Source organism: Callospermophilus lateralis, chromosome 2 (assembly GCF_048772815.1).
Source record: "Callospermophilus lateralis isolate mCalLat2 chromosome 2, mCalLat2.hap1, whole genome shotgun sequence".
NCBI classification, from domain to species: Eukaryota; Metazoa; Chordata; class Mammalia; order Rodentia; family Sciuridae; genus Callospermophilus; species Callospermophilus lateralis.
Window position 1 is genome coordinate 146610800 of NC_135306.1, and position 26083 is coordinate 146636882.

Below are 26083 nucleotides of genomic sequence, written 5' to 3' on the forward strand. Positions count from 1 at the left end.
ACCCAAATCAGATAATTTTTGTATATATTTTCATGTTATTTATGTAAAGTAACTGAAGAATAGTTCGGGTGATTGGGTTTTTAATTTCCTGCCTTTTAGCATTATTGAACACTTTAATTTATATTGATGCAATTTGGTTTCTTTGAAGGTTTATCATTTTGTATTTAATAATGTATAATGAAGAAGAGCATCTCTTGCTGAGTAGATGGAACATGGTTTCTCTTTTGAAATGAAGAGCGTTTACTCATTTGATAAGCAGTTTCATTCAGACTTAATTAATTAAATCACAGACTGTGAAGTTATTTTCTTTCAGCATCACCCCTTTCTTTTAAATCATTTACTTTATTCATTCAGCATACATACCTATCGAGTGTTTTCTGTGTGTCAAATTTAATTGGTTAAAAGACCGTACCAGTGGAAAATCTTCAGCCTGATAGTTTTAAAACAGGCAATTATAAACTCAAAAAGGTAGAAGAATTTTCATACAGAAGATTTTCATCCTTTCACCACTAGTATTCCTTTTTATGCCTATACAATTAATGTTGCTGTTTATATTCATTTTGGGCAGGATAATGTCAGATTTTTTCAGACCTTTCACATGTGTCACCTAGATGGAGATTACAACACTGCTAATCCCACGGAACTTTGTTCTGTTTTACCTGTATTCTTATATTTTTGAAAGGAGCCAGATTTTTCTGAAGATCAAGAAGAAAAGAAAAAAGATTCAAAAAAATCAAAAGCAAACTTGCTTGAAAGGAGGTCAACAAGAACACGGAAGTGTATAAGTTACAGGTATGCAATATATGGAATTGGTTGTAGGAAAAGGGCATAAAATGTTTTTATAATTATATTGGTAATTATAATAATAACATGACCCAGAAGCATATGCTTTCTTTATCACAATGATTATTAGCAATTGTATATGCACTGGGTATTGATTTCAGGAACCCTGGGCTAACGATGTAGCTCAGTATAGCGGTTGCCTAGCATGTGTGAATTTCTGTTTCATTTCAAGCACCATAGTAAAAAAAAAGAAAAAAAAAGAAATTTTCCAGGACCCTCTAAAGATACCTTAACCCACAGATCCTCAGTCCCATTTTTTAAAATATAGTATTTGTATGTAACCTGTGCACATCTTCCCATATATGTTAAATCATCTCTAGATTGCTTATACAAGCAGGCATGGTAGCACACACTTGTAGTCCCAGCTACTGGGGAAGCTGAAGTGAGCCCAAGATTTAGGACCAAGCTGGGCAATGTTAGAGAGACCCCATCTCATAAAACAATCAAAAACCCAAATACTGAATATAAGTTAAATGCTATATAAGTTATTGTTTTACTGTATCCTTTAGGGAATGATTACAGGGGAAAGAGTCCATATATTTCAATATAGGCACAATTTTTTTATCCAGATAATTTTGATCTGTGACTGGTAGAAACTACAGGAGCTGGACCTGTGGAGACTGAAGGCTATGTATTTATTTCTTACCTCCCATCTTTAGAGTCACAGAATTTTGTAGTATATAGTGTGATATTTTCCAAACATAAATATACTCATGTCTTCCTCTTCTCCCTAACATGCTTTATTGGATATTTATAGCTCTTGGGATGAAGATTAAAGCTTTAGATCTAGAAGTCTTGGCATAGTTTTATCTCAACTTTCATTCATTCTCCATCCCATCAACATTTTCCTTAACCTCTTATGCATTCATTACAGTATCATCTTCTAGTCCCTTTTTACACGTTGTTTATTCTGCCTCTTATTTCCCTCCATTTTTACCTTACTAACCTTTTCTTAAAACAAATATCCCCCTTGTAGCAACCAGTTCTTTATTTGAAAACATTTGTAATTGTATTTTGTGTGATTAAAATTATTTAAAAATTTTCTCTCCCTCATTACACTGTTTGCATCCTTTTCTATTTTACACATTCTTGTGTCTCCTACACATAGTGTTATAAATACACAGTTAATATTATTATTATTAATATAACCAGGTGCAGAGGCACTTGCCTGTAACTTCAACTACTTGGGTGGCTGAGGAAGGAGGATTGCAAGTTCAACGCCAGCCTCAGCAACTTAGTGAGGCCTTGTCTCAAAATTTAAAAAAAAAAAAAAGAAGAAGGCTGAGGATGTAGCTCAGTGGTTGAGTACCCCTGGGTTTAATCCCTGCTAATAAAACAGAAGCAAAACAACAAAAAAGAGAAGGGAAGAAAAATAATATAATCTGGTTTATCTTTTGCTACCAAAGATACCAGAAAGGTTTTTCCATTGTTTTTCTGTATCTTTAAAAAATGTATATTAAAAAATATATAGATGTATAAATATATAGATAGATATAGATAGATAGTTGTAGGTGGACACAATGCATTTATTTTATTTATTTATATGTGGTACTGAGAATTGAACTCAGGGCCTCACACATATTAGGCAAGTGCTCTACCATTGAGCCACAACCCCAGCCCTGAATCCTATCTTTTGATTGTTTGCTCTCTAATATTGTTTCCACTAAATCACATTGCCTCACTGAAATAATAGATAAATTATATTTAAGTTGCTATATACCTTTCTTTCTCTTCTCCCCCTTTTTGGTATCAGAGACTGAACCCATGGGCACTTAACCACTGAGCCATATTCTCAGCCCTTTTATTTTTCATTATGAGACAAGGACTTGCTAAGTTGTATAGTTGCTGAGGCTGGTTTTGAACTTTCAGTCCTCCTGCCTCAGCCTCCTGAGTTGCTGGGATTAAAAGCATGCATCATTATGCCTCACTGCCACTGTGGCCTCTGAAATACCAAACAGTGTTTTGGGACATCAAGCAGAGATTTGTTTTATTAGAATTTCATCACTGCTTACTATAATAATTGTTTATCTGATTCTTATTGCTTCTAACAAAGAGTATGACACATCAAAATTACCTAGAGGAAGCATTGGATTGAGGATCAGAAGACTAAAAGTAGAGTCCTCACTCTGGCATTTAATGACCATATATCTTTAAGTGTTCCATTGCTCTTTGGTCTTTGTTGCCTTATCTTGGTTCGTTTCAGCTCTAAAGTTATGTAATGGCAATATAGGACCTTATGGTAAACTATGTGTTTTAGCATAGAATGTACTACGTGATGCATTTTTCATACCCTACCTAGGTCTTAAAAATAATTTTAAAAAGGCTTACTTACACCCTAGTGTAAAAACAGCTTTGAAATTATACCATAAAAGGCAGAAACAATAATGGAAAGGATAATTTGATTACATAAATATTTTTAAAATAAGACAATCTCAGACAATTGCACATACAGACAAACATGGAGTTAGACTTTCAAAGGAGTGGTTTATGAATTTAACAAAATGCAAGGAATATAGTAGAGATGTGATGTCAGCTTTCCTTTCTCAAAACTTAAAAAAAGGGCTGGGTTCAGTCCTCACCACCACCAAAAATTAGTAAATAAAATAAAGGTATTGTGTCCAACTACAACTAAACAAACCTAAAACTTTAAATATATATATGTGCAAACGCTGAAAAGGAAGTACAGTTTGATAGAAGTAATTGCAGGGCCAGGAATGTAGCTCAGTGGTAGAGTACTTGCCTAGCATGTGCAAGGCCCTGGATTCAATCCGCAGTACTGCAAAAAAAGGGAATTACAACATGTTCCAAAGAAGGTACAATTTTAATACACAAAAATTTTACAAATCAGTAAGAAAAGATGAACAAACTAACATTCAGAATGGGCAAGGGAATAGCAGTATGTGGCAGTGCATGTCTATAATCCCAGTGGCTTTGGAGGCTGAGACAGGAGGATTGAAATTTTTAGACCAGCTTTTGCAACTTAGTGAGACCATATTTCAGAATTTTAAAAAATATATATATTTTTAACAAGATGGGAATGTAGCTCTGTAGTAAATAAATTCTGACTGCTTCATCCCTAGTACTGGGGTGGGGTGTTTGGGGGAGGGAAAGAACCCAAATGAGTACTCTGCAACATGACCAATAAAGTGAAAAAAATATTTGGTCATACAGTAGTCAACTTAAAATTAGAACAGGAAGTGCTTGCTTTGGCAGCATATAAACTAAAATTGAAATGATACAGAGAAGATCACCACGGCTCTTGTGCAAGGAGGACATGCAAATTCATGAAGTGTTCCATATTTTAAAAAATAATAATTAGAACAGGAAAATAACTTAAATTCTCTTCATGGTTGTTATTAAAACAATTCGTGTGCCATTAACACCAATTACATTATCTTAGTTAGAATACCAGGAAGAAATGTATGGTCCAACAAAATTTCACAATGGCATCATAGGGGTCTCTAACCATACAGGGGAAAAGATAGTTATAGGCTTCTGAAGAAGGGTGGCGGTTAGATGAAGTTTAAAAGAAGCAATTAGAGAGTAAAGGAAGACACTAAAGAGGGTCAGTTTCAGACATGGATTACATGAATCCTGTTGCCTTGGAATCAATGAAGTTTAGGCAGATACATAGAAACCCATTATCTGAAACCCTGCATCTGGGTTGTAGAGCAAGACTGCTTATTAATTTTAAAAATGACTTAGATCCTCCAGATAAGAATTAGATATTTCATTCTTAGTGGTATCATCACAAATGTCTGAAGTTTCTGATGGCTTTAGAAAAGTTTCTCAGTAAGAAAGCAGACGTTACTTAAAGTAGATTGTCATGCCACTTTATAACCTCTGTATATCCTTGACAAATACTAATTTTGGTTAACTTTGCATCTAGCTTTATCTGTATCTGTTAATTAGCTCAATAGATGGATATGTAGATTTTTTACTTTCTTAAAATTTGTCTTTTTGTATTACTGTGATTGTATCCAGGGCACTTTACCATTGAGCTAAATCCCCAGATGTTTTTAATTTTCTATTTTAAGACAGGGTCTCAGTAAATTGCCAAAGATGACCTGGAACTTAGGATCTTCCTGCCTCAGCCTCCTGAGTTGCCAGGATTATAGGCGTGTAACATTGTTCCCAGTTCTCAGAATTTATCTTAAGGAAAAACCAAGCTATAGCTACAGTAATATTTTTCAGAGCATGCTAACTGGAAAAAAAAAAAGGAAATAAACTGTTTTTAACTATAATTATTATGTATTTATATGATTAGACAATACACAGACATTAAAAATTATATTGTTGTAGAAGCTAACTTGAAACTTGTGAATCCCTTGAAATAATTTTGGGTATTTTTGTGTGTATGTATTTGCAATTCAGAGGCAAAATATTTAGCTTTTAGTCTTGATATTGTTATTAATCTACTAGGTGCCTTTAATCCTTACCTTCTCCAATAGATCTTATTGTTGGAATTTACTGTGATGATAGAAATGTTATATTTCCTTCATGTCCAGTATGGCAAGCAGTAAGCCATATGTAATGGTTGAGTACTTAAAATAAGCTTAATGAGGAACAGAATTTTAAAATTTAATTGAAATAGCTTCATGTGGCTAGCCAGTAATTACTATATTTATCATGGTTTTGGACAAGTCACTTCATCTTGTTGGTTACCTGATCCTTAACATGAAAGGAGGAAATTCAGGGAACATTTAGTCTTGGCCCTTTCCTTTAAACCGGAGGACAGCCCTTCAAGAACAAGTACATTAAATTAGTTCTACAATTTTAATCAGCTGTACGGGAACTTAAGTAATAACAATAATAATGATCTACTATTCAATAATAATAATAATTAAGCCTATTTAACATTTTGTGTGAAATAGTTTGTTCAATTTACTTAACATATGATTTGTTTTACTGGGGGTGGGCCTATAAGTCAAATCCAGCTTGCTGCTAGATTTTTGTAAGCCTATGACCTATAAATTATGTTTGTATTTGTAAATGGTTAAAAAAGAACAAAAAAATTTCATAAATATTATATACATATAAAAACCAGTATATATAAAGTTTAATTGGAGCACATCCATATTTATTTATGTAGCATACTGTCTGTAATCGCTTCTGTGTTTCATTGATAGAGTTGATGGTTATAAAAACCGTATACTCTAAAAAACCTAAAATGTGTACCTACCGTCTGGTCCTTTTATATATATTTTTTAATGGGTTGTGGATCTAGTGCAGTGGAGGTACATTTGTTTCAATGTGAGGCCCTGGGTTTAATCTACCCAGCATTGCAAAAAAAGTTCTTTGTTTTCTGATACTGTTATAGTTCAATTGTGCTGGAATATACAAAATACCTGAACTGCTTGTAAACAACAGAAATTTATATCTCACAGTTCTGGAAGATAGAAAGCCCAGGATCAAGGCACTGGCAGATTTTGAGTCTGGTGAGGGCCTACTTTTAGGTTTATAAATGCTACCTGTTAGCTGTGTGTTCACCTGGTAGAAAAAGGCAAGGAGACTCTAGAGAAGGTCTGGCATGTCTGGTGAACACCTGCTTCCTCTTATATGGCTATCTTCTCACTGTGGCCTCACGTGCTAGAAAAGGCGATGGGTCTTTCTGCCCTGTTTTATGAGAACATTAATCCTGTTCATGAGGGCCTCACTTCCTAATACTGTCACCTTGGTAGGTAGGACTTTACTGCTTGTGGGGGGATACAAACAGTTAATTATTTAGTATAGATGATCTTTAAGAGTTTAAAACACCAGGACAGGCTGTAATGTGATCATTTTATGTTTTAGATTTGATGAGTTTGATGAAGCAATTGATGAAGCTATAGAAGATGATATCAAAGAGGCTGATGGAGGAGGTATGTTGTACCATTCTTAATTTTTCATATAACTGCCAACAAGTTAATTCAAATGCCCAAATTAGGACACTGAACATAATTTTTAGTCCCCACCTTAATGTGCATCACTATAACTAATGATTTTAACTGTCTTAGATACAAAATGGACAGTGTCAGAGGACAGACTCAGATCTTACTAATTATTTTTGTTTTATTTTATGATCTAGCACAAAATATTAATGTTCCTCCGTACATCAAAAATTTTACTCCTGGGCTAGGATTATTATAGCTCAGTGACAGAGCGCTTGCCTCATACATGTGAAGCACTAGGTTCAATCCTCAACACCACATAAAAATAAATAAACAAAATAAAGATATTGTGTCCATCTGTAACGAAAAAAATAAACAACAAAAAAGATATTTAAAAAAAATTTTATTCTTGGGTCCATCTATTAAAATCAGCATACTAACTTCATAGTCTTTAAAAGATGGCATTAATATAGAGGAATTTGAAGGTACTTTATGAAAGTACCATATAGCCAATTGCTGGTGCTCTGATGTAGAACATTGTGGTTTCCATTTCATTATTAAGAAAACTCTGGAAAGGATTAATAAATACGTTGTTTGTAAAGGAACTATTCAAGAAGTCAAGAAGCTTTTCTAGAAATGTGTGCTTTATTTATATCCTAGCCCACTTTTTTTTTCCTGTCCTACAAACAGTGTTTTTAAATATGTATTGGTCTCTTTCTTCAAGCCTTATCCAAAAGATAGCTTTCAAGAAGAGTTTCCTAGATGACTGTTAATTAAGTATGAGGTTTCTTTATGGGGTGACGAAAATGTTCTGGAATTGATTAGAGATGATGATTGTACAACGTTATAACTATATTAAAACTTTTTAATTACACACTGAAAAGGTGAGTTTCACAGTACATGAATTATAAATAAGAGATTCTCTACATTGTGGACTTTTGTTCAGTAGGATGAGTACTAAATCTATTCTGATAAAAGCTCTGTCAGTAGAAGTTGGCAGAAATCTGCACATTTGTAAGAAGACAGAAATCCAATGAAGAGCTGTTAGACACAATAAGGACAGTCTGCAAATTAAGGGGAAGGTTTAATAAACATATAGTTATCCTTCCCCTTTAGGAGCTGGCCGAGGAAAAGATATCTCCACCATCACAGGTCACCGCGGGAAAGACATCTCTACTATTTTGGATGAAGAAAGAAAGGAAAATAAACGACCCCAGAGGGCAGCTGCTGCTCGACGAAAGAAACGCCGGCGACTAAATGATCTGGACAGTGATAGCAACCTGGATGAAGAAGAGAGTGAAGATGAATTTAAGATCAGTGATGGGTAAGTGGCCTGCCGTAGACCCCATCATTCTGACTGGCTTAAAAAGGACTAGCCAGCAGTGAGACTTGGCCACATTGTGATGGGGATTTTGTTCTTCACAAACATAGATTATCTCTGTTTTCAAGGTATTTAAAGAAGATTGAAGAACGTGAATTTTAGTTTTTATTAGATTAAAATTAAGTTAGGTTTATGGGGCTGGGGTTGTGGTGAGGGGTAGAACGCTCACCTAGCACATATGAGGCACTAGGTTTGATCCTCTGCACCACATAAAAATAAATAAAATAAAGGTATCGTGTCCATCTACAACTTCTATATATAGTAGATTTATGGTTATTTGTTTAATATTTAAAATTATATTTGATTAACTGTAATTGAACTTGGATTTATTGAGAGGTTCCACTGTGCTACCTTCTGCTACCAAGTCCATGAGGAAGTCGTCAAGTCAAATGTGAGAAATAAATAATTAGTAAATATCCTATTTTGACATAGAGGTTGGGGTTGGGACAAGTAATCCAGTATGGAAAATCTGGGAATGCTTCTGCAGAATAGGTATTAAAACTATACTGCAGGGCTGGGGATGTGGCTCAAGCAGTAGCGCGCTCCTCTGGCATGTGTGCGGCCCGGGTTCGATCCTCAGCACCACATACAAACAAAGATGTTGTGTCCGCCGAAAGCTAAAAAGTAAATATTAAAAAAAAAATTCTCCCTCTCTCTCCTCTCTCCTTAAAAAAAAAAAAAAAAAAAAAACTATACTGCAGTTTCTCCTTTTAGATTGTTAATGGAGACAATAAACATATAAAGCCCTCACACAAAAAGTCATTCTGCATGACTGCTACTAAAATATAAGGAAAATATAGATTAGTGTAAGGAGGACAGTTGGATTAACCCAAAAACATCAGAGAAAACCTCCCAGTAAAAGTACAGTTTGATCTCAAATTTACAGAATATTTGGATAGATCAACAAGTTTGAGATTAGAAGCAGGATAAGAAAAGAAGGCATTCCAAGAAGTCATGTGTTGCAGGCAGCAAGCCATAAAATATCATGGAATATCTGAGAAATATCTAGTGTCCCAGGATAGGAAGAATACAAGGATAAAATAGAGAATGCCCTATTGGAGATGTGTTTAGAAAATTAAAAATAACTAGATGAAGGGTGTTTTGTTTGGCATGCATGAAAGTTTGGACTTTGTCCTGAAAATGATGAAAAACCACTGAATGTTTTAGATGTGAGAAATTAAAAAGGAAAAATTAGGATTAATATCAGGTGTTTGTTTTGATTATTGGGGAGACAGAAGCTGAGTAGATTGGGAAATAATTAGTTCGCTTTTTTTCTTTTTTTCTAGTTGTAGATGGACCGTTAAATTTTTATTTATTTATTTTTTATGTGGTGTTTAGGATCAAACTTAGTGCCTCACATGTGCCAGGCAAGTGCTGTATCATTGAGCTACAATCCCAACCCCATGAGTTCCCTTTTGATGTGCCAAATTTAAAGGTACACGGAGGACATCCATGAGGCCAATGTAATTTTATATACAAAAATCAGCATCACTTTATCATCTCAGTCCCTCCTAAAAGGAAAACAGATAACATTTTGTTTTCCAGAGAAACTGATAAAATTATCCAGATATATTGCATAAATGTTACTTAATGTTTCAATGGACCCACCAAAATTTGAACTCAAAAATGTGTTCTCAGTTCTTAGTATACTATCATAATTTATTTGGGCTTTCCTGGACAGATCTCAAGATGAATTTGTTGTATCTGATGAAAACCCAGATGAAAGTGAAGAAGATCCACCATCTAATGATGACAGCGACACTGATTTCTGTAGTCGTCGATTGAGGCGACACCCTTCCCGACCAATGAGGCAAAGTAGGCGTTTGCGAAGAAAGACCCCAAAGAAAAAGTACTCTGATGACGACGAAGAAGAGGAATCTGAAGATAATAGTAGAGACTCTGGTAAAGATAACTTGTATTCATATCATACTAACTTACTACATTTGTTTGACTTCAGGAGTTAAGAGCTCTTAAAATTCTATACAATTGTAATTAAGCTTTCTGATAAAATTTTGTCCTTTTCTTTTTTAATTTTTTTAATTTTGGGGTACTCGAGGGCACTTGACCACTGAGCCTGTTTTTTTTTATTTTATTTAGAGACAGGGTCTCACTGAATTGCTTAGTGCCTCACTGTTGGTGAGGCTGGCTTTGAACTCATGATCTTCCTGCTTCAGCCTCCCAGCTGCTGGGATTACATATGTGCTCCACCATGCCCAGCTTGTGCCCTTTTCTTATGACTCACTAGTAACTATGTGTTTCACATAGAGCATATCTGAGAAAATATATGCAAATTTATGTATTGACTTCATACTAAATTCATTTAGGATTGTGATGAATCCTTTTGGTGCCACGTTGTTTCCATTGCCTAACCTTTATCCTTATAGTGTTTCTTGGGATCATTCTCAAAAAGGAAAGGTAGGGGGGATGCTTTATAGAATTGGTAAACAGGTAGCTGTCATCTTTTAGGGGATGTATCACAGACATTAATATTGTTTCCTTGGTCTGGCCATCCTTTGTAGATTTTGTTTATCTTTTCTAAACCTCCTAAGTGGCAAAATTATGCTTCATCAGTGATTATTTCTGAAAAACAAGGACATTTTCTTACATACCCACAGTTTTCAGAATTAGAAGTTTTAACGTTACTAATTCAAATCTTATCTAGCATCCCATATTGTTCTATGTATATAGTTTTTTTGTAGTCCAGAATTTGATCTTGGACTTTACGTTCCATTTATTCATGTCTTTTTAGTTTCCTTTAATCAGGAATATCCCTCAAAATCTGTCTTTTCTGACCATGATATTTAAAAAGAATACCTAGTAATTTTATAAGATGTCCCCCAGTTTGGATTTTCCTGTTTCCTTGTGATCAGATTCAGGTTATGCATTTTTGGCAGGAATTCACAGAAGTATTAGCCTCCCATGTTTCTTTATGTTATTTTTCCTTAAAATTAATAAGTAATTAGTAGTAAGATACTTGATGCTGTTTAAATATACTTCCTTGTCAAATGTTTCACCTGCTAGTCTTAGTCCTTTGAGGATTCTCCAGCACTGTTATTCCTTTTATATCTATTAGTCATTGTTCCATGAGGAAGAACTTTCCCTTGTTTATATATTTCCTTATTTATATCAGTGTGTATTTTTGGATTCTTATTTTAATGAGTAGATTTAGTACATTACTATCAGTATTTAAGTTCAGTTTTCCCAGATTTGGCCAGTGAAAATCACTTCTAACTATTGGGTAGCTATTTTGAAATGTTGGCAATCCATTAGAGAACAGTAAGATTGAATGTTATAATTCAGTAGAATTTGTAAGCACTACTGAAAGCACCTCTGACAGAAAGCCATATACTCACTCTGCTTTATTGATCAGAAATGACAAGAACAATGCTATTGGCAATGCTTTGAGAGTATAAACAGCCCTATGTATTGTATTTACCAGGATTTCATTCCACATGGAGAAAATTTAAAAATGTAACTCCAACTGTATAATTCTTTGGAATAGACTTATGAGGTTTCTTTGATTAGGGGGTTATATTATTATGAGGGTAGTCAAAGACAGGAACTGCAGATTATCAGGAAGAATATTCTGTAGACTGTTCACCACATAAAGCAGTTGTGGCAGCTTACGTACTCGACCAGGTTGTTCTAGGTTGAATAAAATAAGGAATATAAAAAAATACATTGAATACATTTCTTTTCTTTTTGCATTGTTGGGGATCAGACTGAGGGCACATGCTAGAAAAGCCCTATATCACTGAGCTACGTCCCAGCCCTTTTCTTTTTCGTTGTCCCCCCCACCCCCCCGCCTTGTAGTACTGGGGATTAAACCTAGGTCCTCTCCACAACTGAGCCACATCTCTAGTCCTTTTTATTTTTTATTTTGAGATAGAATGTCACTAAGTTGCCAAGGTTGGCCTTGAACTTTTAATCCTCCTGCCTTAGCCTCCCATGTCCCTGGGGTAACAGGCATGTGCTACTACTGTGCCTGCTATGTATGTGCGTTCTTTTTGGGGGGTGGCGGTGGTACTCGGACTGAACCCAGGGTGCTTAACCATTGAGCCACATCCAAAGTCCTTTTTATTTTGTATTTTGAGGCAGGGTCTCACTAAGTTGCTTAGGGCCCTTACTAAGTTGCTGATGCTGGCCTTGATAGCAATCTTCTTGTCTCAGCCTCCTGAGTTCCTTGAATTACATGGGTATGCCACTATGCCCATTTTCTCTTTTAAATATTTTCTTATCTTGAGAATAAGATATGTTTTTAAGACTTGCCATTAAAAACCTCTCCCAGAGTGACTCATTTTATTAAAAAGAAAATAAGACTTATGAAAGTTTTTAACCTAAGAATTTTTATGACTAAACTGTTTAGTATCCTTAATTTTTATAGCCTAATCTAGTTATATTTCTGTTTAATAGATTTCAGTTTTATACATGACTTTGTTTTTGTTCCTTTTTTTAATAGAAAGTGACTTTAGCGATGATTTTAGTGATGATTTTGTAGAAACTCGGCGAAGGCGGTCAAGGAGGAACCAGAAAAGACAAATTAACTACAAAGAAGATTCAGAAAGTGATGGTTCCCAAAAAAGTTTAAGACGTGGCAAAGAAATAAGGCGTGTTCACAAGCGTAGACTTTCCAGCTCAGAGAGTGAAGGTAAGAAATAGATCTCCTACTTACATAAGTATGGACAAGGCAGAAATACACATTATAAAATGAACTCAGGATTGTGGTTATATGCATTTTCTTAAAAATTTCATATAATCAGTAGTAGTTTTAAGATAAATTCCATATTTTGTTCCTGGTCACCAATTATAGTTTAAGTAAATGACACTAAGATGCTAATTTTTAAGAATTCCATTGTAATGATTAAATTCTTCATCAAAACTAGTATAGTTGCAGAAAACTGTGATATGCTTTGTAATTTATTCTGCCCATTATTCATATACTTCATTCTAAAATATCTTCCTGTGTCCCAAACACCAGAATAGTTTCAAACCAAAGTACATACAATACTAGTCCCATGTGGCTGTTGAGCACTTGAAATGTGGCTAGTGTGACCTTGGACCTGAATTTTTGCTTAATTTTAATTAATTTAAATTTAATGTAACTACTTGTGATTATTTTCTACCATGTTGGATAGCATGGAGTACTCCACACTGTACAGACTGGCTTTTATTTGAGATGAGAGGCAATTGGAGGATTCCAAGCAAAGGAATAATATGTTCTGGCTTAGGTTTTAATTTACTATGGTAGCTGTGTAATGAAAAATTGAAGAAGCAAGGGCAAAAATTAGGAAACCAGTTAGGATCAGTGAAACAATGCAAGTGAAATATGATGATGGGTAGGACTAAGACAATAGCAGTAAAGGGGTGAAAAGTTATAAAGTTATGACTATGTTTTGAAAGTAGATCCAAAGAATTTACCAATGGGAGGATAAGAGAGAGAAAGAGATTAAGCATGACTAAGCATTTTAAGGACAGAATTACCAAAAACTATAATAAGACCACAGAACAAGAAGTTTAGGAACTCAAATTTTGTGCACATCAGGTTTGAGATGCCTTGTTTAGATATCCAAGGATAGATGTTGGAGGCATTTGACACATGAGTCTGGAATTTAGTGACTGCCTAAAACAAGTAAGAGTTATCAACATATAAATGGTATATGCAAAGCCATGAAACTAGGTGAGATTACTTATGATATAATTATAGGCAAAGAAGAGATTTAGAGATTACCAAGGGCACTTAATAACATGAGAGCTGACACAGTATTGCAGATGTAGAGTTGGGGGCCCGATTTTAATCTTTCCTTATCAGTATGTTTATATGATCCCCTAATTTTAGGACTAGTAGAAAGGGGTTTCCTAGTTTGTTGTCATCTTATCTTCATAGGATAGGTTAGATTCAAGGATTATTAGATTTCTTCCCCAGGAAATCTGTTCTTTGCTAAAAATTTGTCCATAAAGTTCATTATGAATCTCATTGGGCATTGTTACAGGACTGAGAGAAAAATCAGGCCATTTGTTGAAGGGAAATATTTATATATGAGCAAGTCTGCAATCAGGACACGGGGAGGAAAGAAGTACTTAAATCTGTTTATGGTTAAACTATGCCAATAGCTTGAATGTGCTATTTATTCTAGAGAGCTATATGTCCAAGAACTCAGAAGATGATGAGCTAGCTAAAGAATCAAAGCGGTCAGTTCGAAAACGGGGCCGAAGCACAGATGAGTATTCAGAAGCAGATGAGGAGGAGGAAGAGGAAGGCAAACCATCCCGCAAACGACTACATCGGATTGAGACAGACGAGGAGAGCTGTGACAACACTCATGGAGATTCAGATCAGCGTGCCCATGATGGTCAGCCCAGGGTCCTGCCCTCAGAGCAGGAGAGCACCAAGAAGCCCTACCGGATAGAAAGCGATGAGGAAGAGGACTTTGAAAATGTAGGCAAAGTGGGGAGCCCATTGGACTATAGTTTAGTGGACTTACCTTCCACCAATGGACAGAGTCCTGGCAAAGCCATTGAGAACTTGATTGGCAAGCCAGCTGAGAAACCTCAGACCCCCAAGGACAGCAGCACAGCCAGTGCAAGCCTAGCCCCCAATGGGACGAGTGGTGGGCAAGAGGCAGGGGCACCAGAGGAGGAAGAAGATGAGCTTTTGAGAGTGACTGACCTTGTTGATTATGTCTGTAACAGTGAACAGTTATAAGACTTTTTTTTTTTTCCATTTTTGTGCTAATTTATTCCACGGTAGCTCTCACACCAGCGGGCCAGTTATTAAAAGCTGTTTAATTTTTCCTAGAAAACTCCACTACAGATTGACTTTTTAGAAGAAAAAAATTTCATCATACCCTGAAGTCTTTCTGTGAAGTGACCAGATTTGAACTTTGAAGATAAATAATTGCTGTAAATTTCTTTTTATTTTCTTTTTCCAAGTTCATGGTCCTTGGTAATTTCATTCATGGAAAAATTCTTATTATAATAACAACAAAGATTTGTATATTTTTGCCTTTATATTTCCTGAGCTCTCCTAACTTTGTGAAAAGGGTGGATAAGAATGCATTCCAAATCTATAAGGGCCCAAAACAGAATTTAGGGGTGGGAGAAAGCACTTGTGCTTTAGCTTTTCATATTAAATATATATTATATTTAAACATACATGGCATAGATGATGATTAACAGACCTTTTAAAAGTTCAACTCTGTACTGTTGCAGTTTGAGAAATATAGATAATGTCATACATGAATCATTTAGTAATAGCCTTCGTAAAATCAACTTGTTTACTATTGGAGTTACCACACTTTAAATAAAGAAGAGACCGTGAAAGTACCATCGTTTAAAAAAAATTACCCTAAGTTTCTGTTAAAGCGGAGTTTCTTGTTTAAAAAAGAAAACTCATCTGAAAAGCATTTGCACAGTAAAATGTATAATGAAGCTTTGACAACCAGATTGTGCTAGCAACAGATTTTTTTAAAAATAGCTTTATCCATTGGTAACAAGGTGGCCTCTGTCTCAAGGAGATTTAGTAAAATAAATGTGGTCTTTCCTAAGACCCAGCTGGACTATAAACTTTGCCAATAGTATAACTCCTGCCCTCTGGCCACTTGATGTTTTAAATATATGAAACATCATTTTGAAAAAAATATATCTATATGTAACACATGTGAAGAGATGCTAAGCTGACAATGGTATTTTAGCACATTTGAAGAGTGGGAAAGGATTTTCAGGTGAATTTTAACTGGTCTATTCTTGCCCTTAGTATCTACTTCAAATTGAAGTCTACAAACAAAGCAGTTCCTTTGGGAGGTTTTTGAGTTTTGGTGTGTGTATATGTGTGAGTGTGTGTGTGTATGTGCATCCACCTGTGTGTGTGTGTTGGATTTCCTATCTGCCTGGATATATTAGCAGGTTTGAATGTAGTTTTGGCCTTTGGTCATTAGACTTCTATTAAAATTCATTAATAGTCACACAGCCAACATAGAGTTGATTGAGAACCACCGATATACCTAATAGGCATGATATCCATTTTAAACATCTCAACACTTTCTAAAGAAAGACAAGCCCTTTGTTTCAAGAAAAGGCAATGTTTAACTAAATAACATAATTGACACTAAAATATGAATTTTATCTTAGTCTCTGTTACAGCTGTAAATTTTCAGGCAGAGCCCTAACATTGTACAGAATGTAGCATTTGTGATTAAACTTTGCTATCACATTCTGAAACCTTCATTCAGTACTTCTGTGAGTACTTTTGCCCTGGGATTTGGGTTTTTCTGTTCCAGTGTTGTGTCTGTTGCCGGCAATGGACACATCATATCTGCTGCTGGCCCACGGAACTTCAGTTTTCTTTCCAAGTTATGCACTATATGTGTTAGTCAGTGTATAGTAAGGCACTTCTTTTTTTTTTTTTTTTTTAATTACTGAAAGCTGGCATAGACTTGCATTACAAATACCTCTCTAGAAACTTTGTACTTCTACTTTTCCTCCCACAACAGGTGTTACCCTTAAATCTTATCTTTTGGCCTTGAAAGTTTATAGCTGTTGCTTTTCAGTTGAGTTTTTGTTTCACCTTAGTTCTGTAGTAGCTGCCCATTAATATTTTTGCCTTGATTCTAGTAATGTGTATGTAACCGTATAAAATAAAATAATGAAAGCAGCCTAAAAATAGGATGCAACAGTAGCATGTGGTTCCAAGTAAATTGTGATTTTATTTTGAGACACTTGTTCCACTGGAAGGGAGCGAAGGGTTTGCATTCCCAGGCAGTAAAGCAGGGCTAGAATGGAGCCACACTCACTTGCAAAACCTTCTTTCTAGCTAGGTTTGCTTTATTTATTTGAAAGTTAGCTAACAAGTTTAATCTTTTTAACTTTCTAAAACAGGCAGGCAGGAAGATTCCTACTAGTGGTGCAAGGTAAGTGGTTTGACATATATATAGGTGGCCTTTTCTGCCACTCAGTCACCTACTGTTTTAGTCCTGCAGCCAGGTAAAGCCACTATGATATAGAAACTCTCCCTTGTGCCCTATCTCTACCTCTGGACACAACAGCTCCTCCTTCTACCTATTCTATTCCTCAGTTACACACAGCTGAACAGTAATATTAATGGGTAGATAATTTAACAGGATATCTATTGTGAAATAAGGAGGTTTTTTTTACCCTTTCATTATATAAAGCCCAAGGTAATTTTTATACTAAAGACTGAGTATTCCACTTAGCAAATGTCCCACTGACATAGGTTATGAAACCACTTGTGCTGCCTGATATTTATCAAACTTGAATAACTGTGTGTCAACTTGATACTGAGTGTCTCCCTTCTAATCTTATATTTTGATTAATTATAGCTCATCTACCAAGAATATAATCCAGGCAGCTAATAAACACAAATTATTACTCTGTAGACTGATTATAGATGATTAAATTTTGAACAGTTCTGCTGCTTGGCTTTGGGTTTTTGTTTTTTTGTTTTTTTAGTACTGAGGATTAAACCCAGGGCCTCACGCATGGTAGACATTTGTGTTCCACCATTAAGCTGTAAGTTCCCAGCCTTGCTTCATGTTTAGATTCAGCCCCTCAGAAATACTTACAATAAAGATATTCTGAAGAAGTTTCTTAAAAATTCTAGGAAAAAGTGTTTTGTAAAAAACACAATATAGTCATTTGTAATTGGAGAAAATAAAGGAAAGCAGTAATTTTTATAGTATAGACTATCTTGGATCAATCTTAAAGTACTATCCATGGATTAGATTCACAATCTGCTGTATCATAAGCCCTTTAATAATTTAAGCCCCCAACTTTTTTTGAAATACTACTTGGGCTCCCATTATCAAACTCTGGTCTATGGCAAATGTATTAAGACTAGTTTCGTATTCAGAAGGTTTACTACAATTTCTGCAAATTTTCATAGTGTAGAAGCTTTGAATTGAATATTATATGAAGAGGACAGAGTCTGGTTTTGCAACATTTATGCTGATAAAATAGTGTTTGGTATAAAAACAATGTCCATTGTTGGCACATTACTGGAAAATGATGGCAGATATTTTAAAGAGAATACAAGATAAGGCTGGATTTCCTTGATACCCATTTTCATTTGCTCAAGGCTGCAGATTCAGAGGAGTTGCATTGAGAACAAATTCAAGTTATTGGAAATCTCCTTTTAAAAAAAGTGATCTGCCACAGAACCAAAAAGTTGAAATGATAATGAAGTTCTTGAAAAAAACATTTTTAAACACATTAGTTTTAAAGACTATTACACCTATCCATATTTCACTGTTTGGAGGATAGCCCATTTTATCATATACATTTTTTTGGGGGGTGGGTACCAGGAATCGAACTCAAGAGGCACTCGAACACTGAGCCACATTCCCAGGCTATTTTGTATTTTATTTAGAGACAGGATCTCACTGAATTGCTTAGTGCTTTGCTTTTGCTGAGGCTGGCTTTGAACTCTTGATCCTCCTGCCTCAGCCTCCCAAGCTGCTGGGATTACAGGCATGTGCCACGGTGCCCTGCCCATTCTGTAATATACATTAAGAAAAATGTGGACGTTTACTTGTTTAAATTGAGAGTCAAAATGATAAGAATTGTATTTTATTTTTAAATGGGGCTGATGGAATTTCCTTTGTCACAAAGAATGCCTGGATAGCTTCTATTTGTGGTCATAAGGGATGCTGACCATTCACCTCTGTGGTAGAACTATTTTGTTCTACCATATAAATGTAAAGAATCTAATGAATCTCTAAGTTCAATGCTCAGAAAAAACTGTGAACTCCATTCTTTACAACACAGTGGAGCAAGACCATAATTCAAGATGTTGTTTTACAGGTTTAGAAAACAGTATTCAGACCCAGATATTTTTTCAAATGGAATGTGTATGTATACATCACATACATACATGTTCTATATACACACAAACGCTTTGGGTAAGTATTACTGTATCCATCATTGACTTACAAAGAGAAATAAGGCAAATAATGGCATTACAACTGATTTCAAATTATGAACATCATTTAATTACAGATAGTCTAGAGAAAAATAGTTTCTCTTATTGGTTTGACAGTCTCAAAATATATTCCTGGGTCCCCAAGAAGCAGAGAATGCCAACACTGTAACCTACCTAGTCCTCATCTGCTTAATATAATCCATTATTAAACTCTCTTTGGAAAAAATCCATTCCTATTCTCAGTGTGTACCTGTAAACCTACCTTGGAAGTGGCAAGCTAACTGCTGAATTTTTTTTTCTTTTTTAATTGTTTCTATACCAATTCTATAAAAGATAAGTCTTTTGTTATCAATGTGTTTAAAGTGGGTTGTTTTGTGTTCACTTAAATGATTTGTTTTCAAAATATTTCACTTCAACCTAAAATTATTTAACATTTTAAGTGCCAAGAATTGCTAAGTAACTGTGTAACATATTGAAGATAGAATCATTTCCAAGTAAGTCATAAGCCAAAATGTAGAAGGCTTCATATATAGCTACTTTAGATTATAAACCCAACATTTATTTCATATATACAAACCCTCTCAGAAGTTGATTAAAATAGGATCCCCTAAAAGAGTGAACTTTTTCCTCATCTTGGTCATGTAAGCTCTTGGGGTTTTTTGTTTGTTTGTTTATTTTATTTCATATTTATACCACTTTGCTCTGGGAAATACTGTAAACCCAATTCTGGTACAGTATAGTGGTTTCAATTATTGAAAATGTTATTTTTATTGTAATAACTTTTAAGATGAGTCTATCCTTTACATAAGTTATATGAGAGAGGGTACAACAAATTATTAAATGAGTAAGAATTTATTAAACACCTTAGACGTTTGGAATGAAACATTTTTAAAAGGAACTACATTTGTATTTTTTGCCAAACTGGTACAAGCTAGAGAAAATGCTAAGGACTGAACAACCTGCCTTCTTTTTGCCACTGGATGATGTAAGTTAAGAATGGAATTGTTAATCCTGACTTTTTATTTTCTTGACTTTCATCAGCTTCTAAAGGAATCTAATTTAAGTGTTTTGGAGTTTTGTTTGATCTGTATTTATTGAGTTCTGGTCAGATACCAGGAACCTGCATGTCATGTTTATGGACAACCAGAACACAGTCATTGGGGAACTTAATGGCTCAAGACCTTCTGAATCGTTTTAACTTATTTTGTATGTTGCAAAAAACAAACAAACAAAAAAGTTTATTTTGCTTGAGAGTCACATTTTTTTATAACTGTACAGCTTTTAAGGGATGGGAGGTGGGAAAATACCCTAAAATAGGATGTAGATTTTTAAAATTGTGTTTATGCTAGAACATCTACAGGTGCATTATGTAATTAAACCTCAAATTGTTTAAAAATTTGTGCCATGGTCTTTTTCATTCTACTGCCCATTAGCAGAGTTGATGCATGTCAACACTGCTATTATGGACAAACCTTGAAATTAAATTAAAACCACTGTCTCCAAAGCTTTAAGATCGTTGCATGAAAATTATACCCATACATACATGTAGACACATACATATACACAAAGATCTAGTTAATATTAGTGTAAATGGATTTTCAGGATCAGAACAGGTATAAACAGCCCAAATTTGGCAGTTAACAGCATATTGTTTCAGTGCATGATTTCTGTGATGCCTACTAGGGTATTCTCAGTGTCGGTCAGGTGTTTTGTTCTTTTATCAAAAGTAGCTTCTTGATCATTGTATCTGAATAATAGCTTGCCTAAAACTGCCATGAGGTTTTATGTACACTTTGAAAGGGGGATATTTTGCTCTCAGATGGGGGTGAAGGGGTAAGGCTTGATTTATTTTCTCTGTGTAAAGAAGGAAAAACTAGAATTGCTCATTTTGGTATTCAATAGACTTAATTTACAGAAATATTTGCTGAATCATGGCAGGAGGGGAAATTAAGATTCAAATTTCAATTCTCTCCTTTTTTTGGTAAGTATTTTTGAAATCTTGTAGAACTGCTGCTTTTAGCACAGTCTTTTTACATGGCACATTTTACCATATTTTACTGACACCTTTTTAAAATGCCAGTACTTTCTGCCATATAATTTTACCATTATAATTACTCATCTTTGTAGCACAACTGCATTCTTGTAAAGAATTAAAGTAATCTAAATGTGTCCTAATTTTTAAGCTACCTTCATCTATTGTCAGCTAATGTGGGAAGTCAGTTTCTTTGCTATCCTTATCCATTCAGAACACTGGGGACCATGAATTTCCATGTGAGGAATACAATTCCAGATAAGAATTTATAAATTGTCTATTTTAGAATTTCACTTTGATTTTAAAGTAGGAAGTGGGATTCAGGAAGTGTTTGGTCAGAACGCCTCTTGAATTTTCAGACATGCTTAAATATGAAATGCTTTATTTTCCTATGCATAAAAAACTTATTTCTGGAATAGGTTCTCAGAATATTTTGTTTCTAGATGAGAGCTAAAGCAGAAGCTCCAAGATTAGCATAAATCTAACTCTTGAGGTAATTAGAACCGTGGTGTTAGTCAAATAGAAGATGAAGTGCTTTGTCACATAATAATGTACTGCATGTGTGAGGGAGGGGGGAAGAGATCTGAAAACTGGAAACGTGATTCTGATAACACAAAGTAAATTCTGTGCATAAAAAGTATGGGAATCCTGATAGCTTAATGCTTCAGAAGTTAACTGCAGTGTATGAACACCTAGTGTGTTAGAATTGCAGTGCATAGTTGTTCAAATACAATATTCCTTGTGACAACCAAAATGTTGTGGCTGATGCCAATATTTTTGTTAATGAAATGTTCATGTCTCACTACAGTCTGATCAGAACTCTTAGTGTTATAAGCCAGGCCTAAAGCCATTTTATAGCTACTGGCCTAATTGTGTAATTTTTTTTCTTTCATAATGTTTTATTATTATAATACTTCTGTCATTTCTTTCACTTAATATATGTCAATTGTCATAATAAAAAAATTAAATAATTTGATGTACTTAGCATGTTGTGTTTACAAACAGTCTATTTTGTGGCATGTGGAAAGCTAAGAATTTTCTGTAATAGCTTCATGAAGGTTAAAATATTGTTGTCAGCCAGTAATAGATTATTCTTTCATTATCTAGAAAGTAAATTCACAAGTTCATCAGTTTCCCCAAAATAATTTTTAAGACTATTTTTCATCCAGGTAAATACAGATACTAGAAAACTACTGGTTTCTATCATGGCCTCTGGTGAACTGATACATTAAAGAGGCCATGGACTTGTTCTACCTTAGGAGCAAGGAACTAGACCAGAGCACAGCAGCTGGGCACACATTTTCAGTTCATTTGTGGAGCAGGAGGTAATTTAGTTCTTTTATTAAACAACTTTGGGAGTAAATTCGTGGGAACGGGATATTTTAAGTATAGGCTGACTCACCTGCTATTCAGCAGGAATATTATAGATTGACATTCAAAAAGGAATCAGACCAGATGACTTTAATGGGCCTTCCAACCTTGAGAATGATTCTCATCTGTAAATTTTGATCTGATAGTTTTCTCTTACTTTTGGAATGCAAAATTCAAATTAAGGTGATTTGTAGGGAAGTGGTGCACACCTGTAATCCCAGCACCTCAGGAGGCTGAGGCAGGAGGGTTGTGAGTTCAAAACCAGCCTCAGCAAAAGCGAAGCACAAAGCAACTCAGTGAGACCCTGTCTCTAAATAAAATACAAAATAGGGCTGGGGATGTGGCCCTATTGGTATAGTGGTATAGTGACCCTAGTTCAATCCCCAGCACCTCCTCTCAAAAAAACTGAAGTCATTTGTTTACCAACAAACTAGCAGATGTCATCACTATTTCCAATTTTGATTGAAAATATTGATCGATGATTTAAGTAAAAAGCTTTTGAATCAGAATTTCACTTAATGGAGTGAAAGCTGATATACACTGACAAGAGTATGGCCAGTTGTAATGCTTCTCAATGATTTACGTGAAATTTTCACTTAAAAAAATGTCAAGCAGAGGTAACATCATGTTGGAAGCCAAAGGTGACAGTGCCATGGCAGCCTCAAGAGAGTTCAAAGCAGGCTGGGGTTGTGGCTCAGTGGTAGAGTGCTTGTCTAGCGCCTGCAGGGCACTGGGTTGCATCGTCAGCACCACATAAAAATAAATAAATAAAATAAAGGTATCGTGTCCAACAACAACAACAACAAAATAAAAGAGTTCAAAGGAGTCTTTTGAGCTGAGAATGGGGTCTAGAATATAGTTGCCACCTCGCAGCTCTTAGATTATGAGAACAAATAATAACAAGAGTTCTTTTTAAAACTAAGAATTGGTGATCATTTAGTAGACGTGGAATTAGAATAAATAATGAGAATATCTTAATGAAATGTTGGCACCCTTCTGATGAGATGAATGTTTTTGTCATTTTGATTCTTCAATGACTACATGAACTCTTTTCAGGTCATTTAAGTCTAAATGAAAATCAAAGAGAAAGGACACTCTTAAAAGGATGTGAGCTGGTACATGAAACTTTAGCACACACAGTCACATCCCAAAGGAAAAGTTAACTAGGAATCTACTAGTTCATAGTATAGGCCACCTATCACTTCCTTATTATGTCTCTTGCCTGTTTCAGAGCCACTGTACCCATGTATCAAGCACCCATCATACCTAGCCAGTCTCTAAGGAGGAGACACTTTTTGTAGCAACCCCTTTGCCTGCTTCCTTGATCTGATAGCTTTCCTCTTGCCTCTTTTGAGTCTTTCACATCTCAATTATCTCTGTCTTGGATCTCCATCCTTTTACACTCGCCCTCTTTATAGAAAGCTCTCCCCATCAAGGAAAAAAAAGTTTGATACCATCATTGGTTCAATCTCTCTCCAAATTATTTCTAGCTTGACTTCCAGTCTTTAAAACTGATAGACTAGAAATATTAAACTGTATTTGGAAAGTCTCATTGAAATGTCACAAATTCCTAAGAGAAACTCCAGGAACCCAGTAGGCTTCTGGCCAATCATAACTGAACTCTATCATTAGGAACAACTGTTACAGACAGCTGAAACTTACAATGTGGGGGGAGGGTGGCTATTCCTCCCTTCCTCTGGCAATTATTTCATGTTTTTCTGTTAAATGTCTATTTTGTTGCTGTTGACATCTTTACTTACAAACAGGATACCAGTAATTCCACTATGATCTCACACACTATAGATAGCTTATATTTTTCCATTTGGAGCCAAAAACTTGAAGAACTTGATTAACAATGACAGAACCTCACTAGAACTTGTGTCAAAGTTCTAATAATAATTTTGATCTAATAAGGATGGATTTATTGGATACTTTTTTTTTTTTTTTTTTGAGTACCAGGGAATAAACTCAGGGACACTTGACCACTAAGCCACATCCTCTGTCTCAGCCTTCCAAGCGGCTGGGATTATAGGCATCCACCACCGCACCCAGCTGGACACATAACTCTTACTCCTAAAAGTCTAAAATCTTTATGGGTTAGGGATATAGCTCAGTTGGTAGAGTGTTTACCTTGCATGCACAAGGCCCTGGGTTCGATCCCCAGCACCACAAGAAAAAAAAAAAAAACAGTAAAATAAACCTCTGTCAACTAGTTCAAGAGGTGGTAGTTTACACTGAAAATGCTGGACTTGGAATAAAAAGGCAGGAATCTACTTACTAGTATTGGGAACTAGTATTATTTTAAAATATTTTTAGTTGCCAATGAACCTTTATTTATTTGTATGTAGTGCTGAGAATATTGCATGGTAAGCAAGAGCTCTACCACTGAGCCACAACTCCAGCCCCATGGATATTCTTCAGCAAATCACTTGAATCTTCTGATCTTCAGTTTTATATGTAAAGTTTTATAGCTACCCTGCCTACCCCACAGAATTACTATAAAGTTCAAAGGAACTAATGGGTGAGAAAAGCCTTCATTTAAAAAGCAAAACTCTGCATAAATATAAGAATAATGTGTTAACTGCCTACTGCTTAAGTTATTCACAGGAATTTACATAAAAGGCAGAAAGTACAAATTCGCCTCTTCCAATTCTTGGTGATATGCTTCAGTTTGCTTTTAAATGTATTTTCATAAAAGCCTCCTCTGTACCTGGCACTGTAATGGGTGCAGGAAGGGCTCTTTCTCCTGGCTTGGGATGTAGCTCAGTGGTAGAGCACTAGCCTAGCATGCTCATAGCCCTAGGATTGATCTCTGGAAAAAAATTAGAAAGCTCCTTGTCATAGCTAAGATCCCTTTCTTAAGTTTTTATCTGTTATAACCTTGGTTAAAATAGGCATTTTATCCAAGTGATGCACTTGGGCAGTGACTTATTTTAAATGACACTATGAAAACTAGGTCAAATTAATATGAAAATATTATACTTGTTTCAGCCAATTTTTTCGTGTATTATATACGGAATTTCATTTCTGAGCATAGCATTGATTATTCAAATAGCCAGTCACAAATAAATGTCCTACCTGCAACCTCAATCTGGTCACTTCTCAAGTTAGATTTACAAGCTATTTTCAAAGCCTCTTTCTCCTCCTGAAGTCACCTTGGGGAACTGAGTCAGCATCCACTCATACTCTTACACTGGAAATTTAGAAATAAGATGTAACATTTCTCTCTTCTTCATGCATCCTGATCTTCACCTTCACAACCATCTTCCCCACGATCTATCTCCAAATTCTAAGGGACTTGCCTTTAGATAGCTGTGGACTCCTTACTGCCAGTGTTGCCTATAGTAGGGCAAAGAAAGGCTCCTCTCTTTCTGTGTAGTGTGCCCCGCCCCGAGTCTTGCTACCAACAAACTAATCCAGTTTAAAAATCTACATTCCGCGACTCTTGGGAAGATAACAAATAAAAAGATAACAAATAACTCTTGGGAAGATAACAAATAAAACTACCCTACACGTCCGGTCCTCCAGGCTCAACAGTTTTACTGCATAGGTATCATCATCCTAATTTGATAAGCAAGAAAAGTGGAACCTACAGGACCAGGTCCCTCATGACACACTTTTGCTCTTGAATTTAATCCCTTATGTCTCATCTG

At 35.3% G+C, this 26083-nt stretch overlaps 1 protein-coding gene and 1 non-coding gene across 2 annotated transcripts in view; both read left to right on the forward strand.

The window, feature by feature from the left end:
• The window catches only part of Rsf1 (remodeling and spacing factor 1), a 168785-nt gene extending 153695 nt beyond the window's left edge, over window positions 1-15090 (forward strand). Inside the window, exons 11-16 of the mRNA XM_076846594.1 lie at window positions 683-792; window positions 6637-6704; window positions 7830-8037; window positions 9776-9996; window positions 12554-12742; window positions 14229-15090. Of these exons, the coding sequence (XP_076702709.1) occupies window positions 683-792; window positions 6637-6704; window positions 7830-8037; window positions 9776-9996; window positions 12554-12742; window positions 14229-14797 (1365 nt within the window). The 3' untranslated portion in view covers window positions 14798-15090. The remainder of the gene's footprint in view (window positions 1-682; window positions 793-6636; window positions 6705-7829; window positions 8038-9775; window positions 9997-12553; window positions 12743-14228) is intronic.
• On the forward strand, window positions 4041-4147 carry LOC143393164 (U6 spliceosomal RNA). Its single transcript, XR_013090484.1, has one exon. It is a non-coding gene; the product is annotated as a U6 spliceosomal RNA (small nuclear RNA).
• Window positions 15091-26083: the final 10993 nt, after the last annotated feature.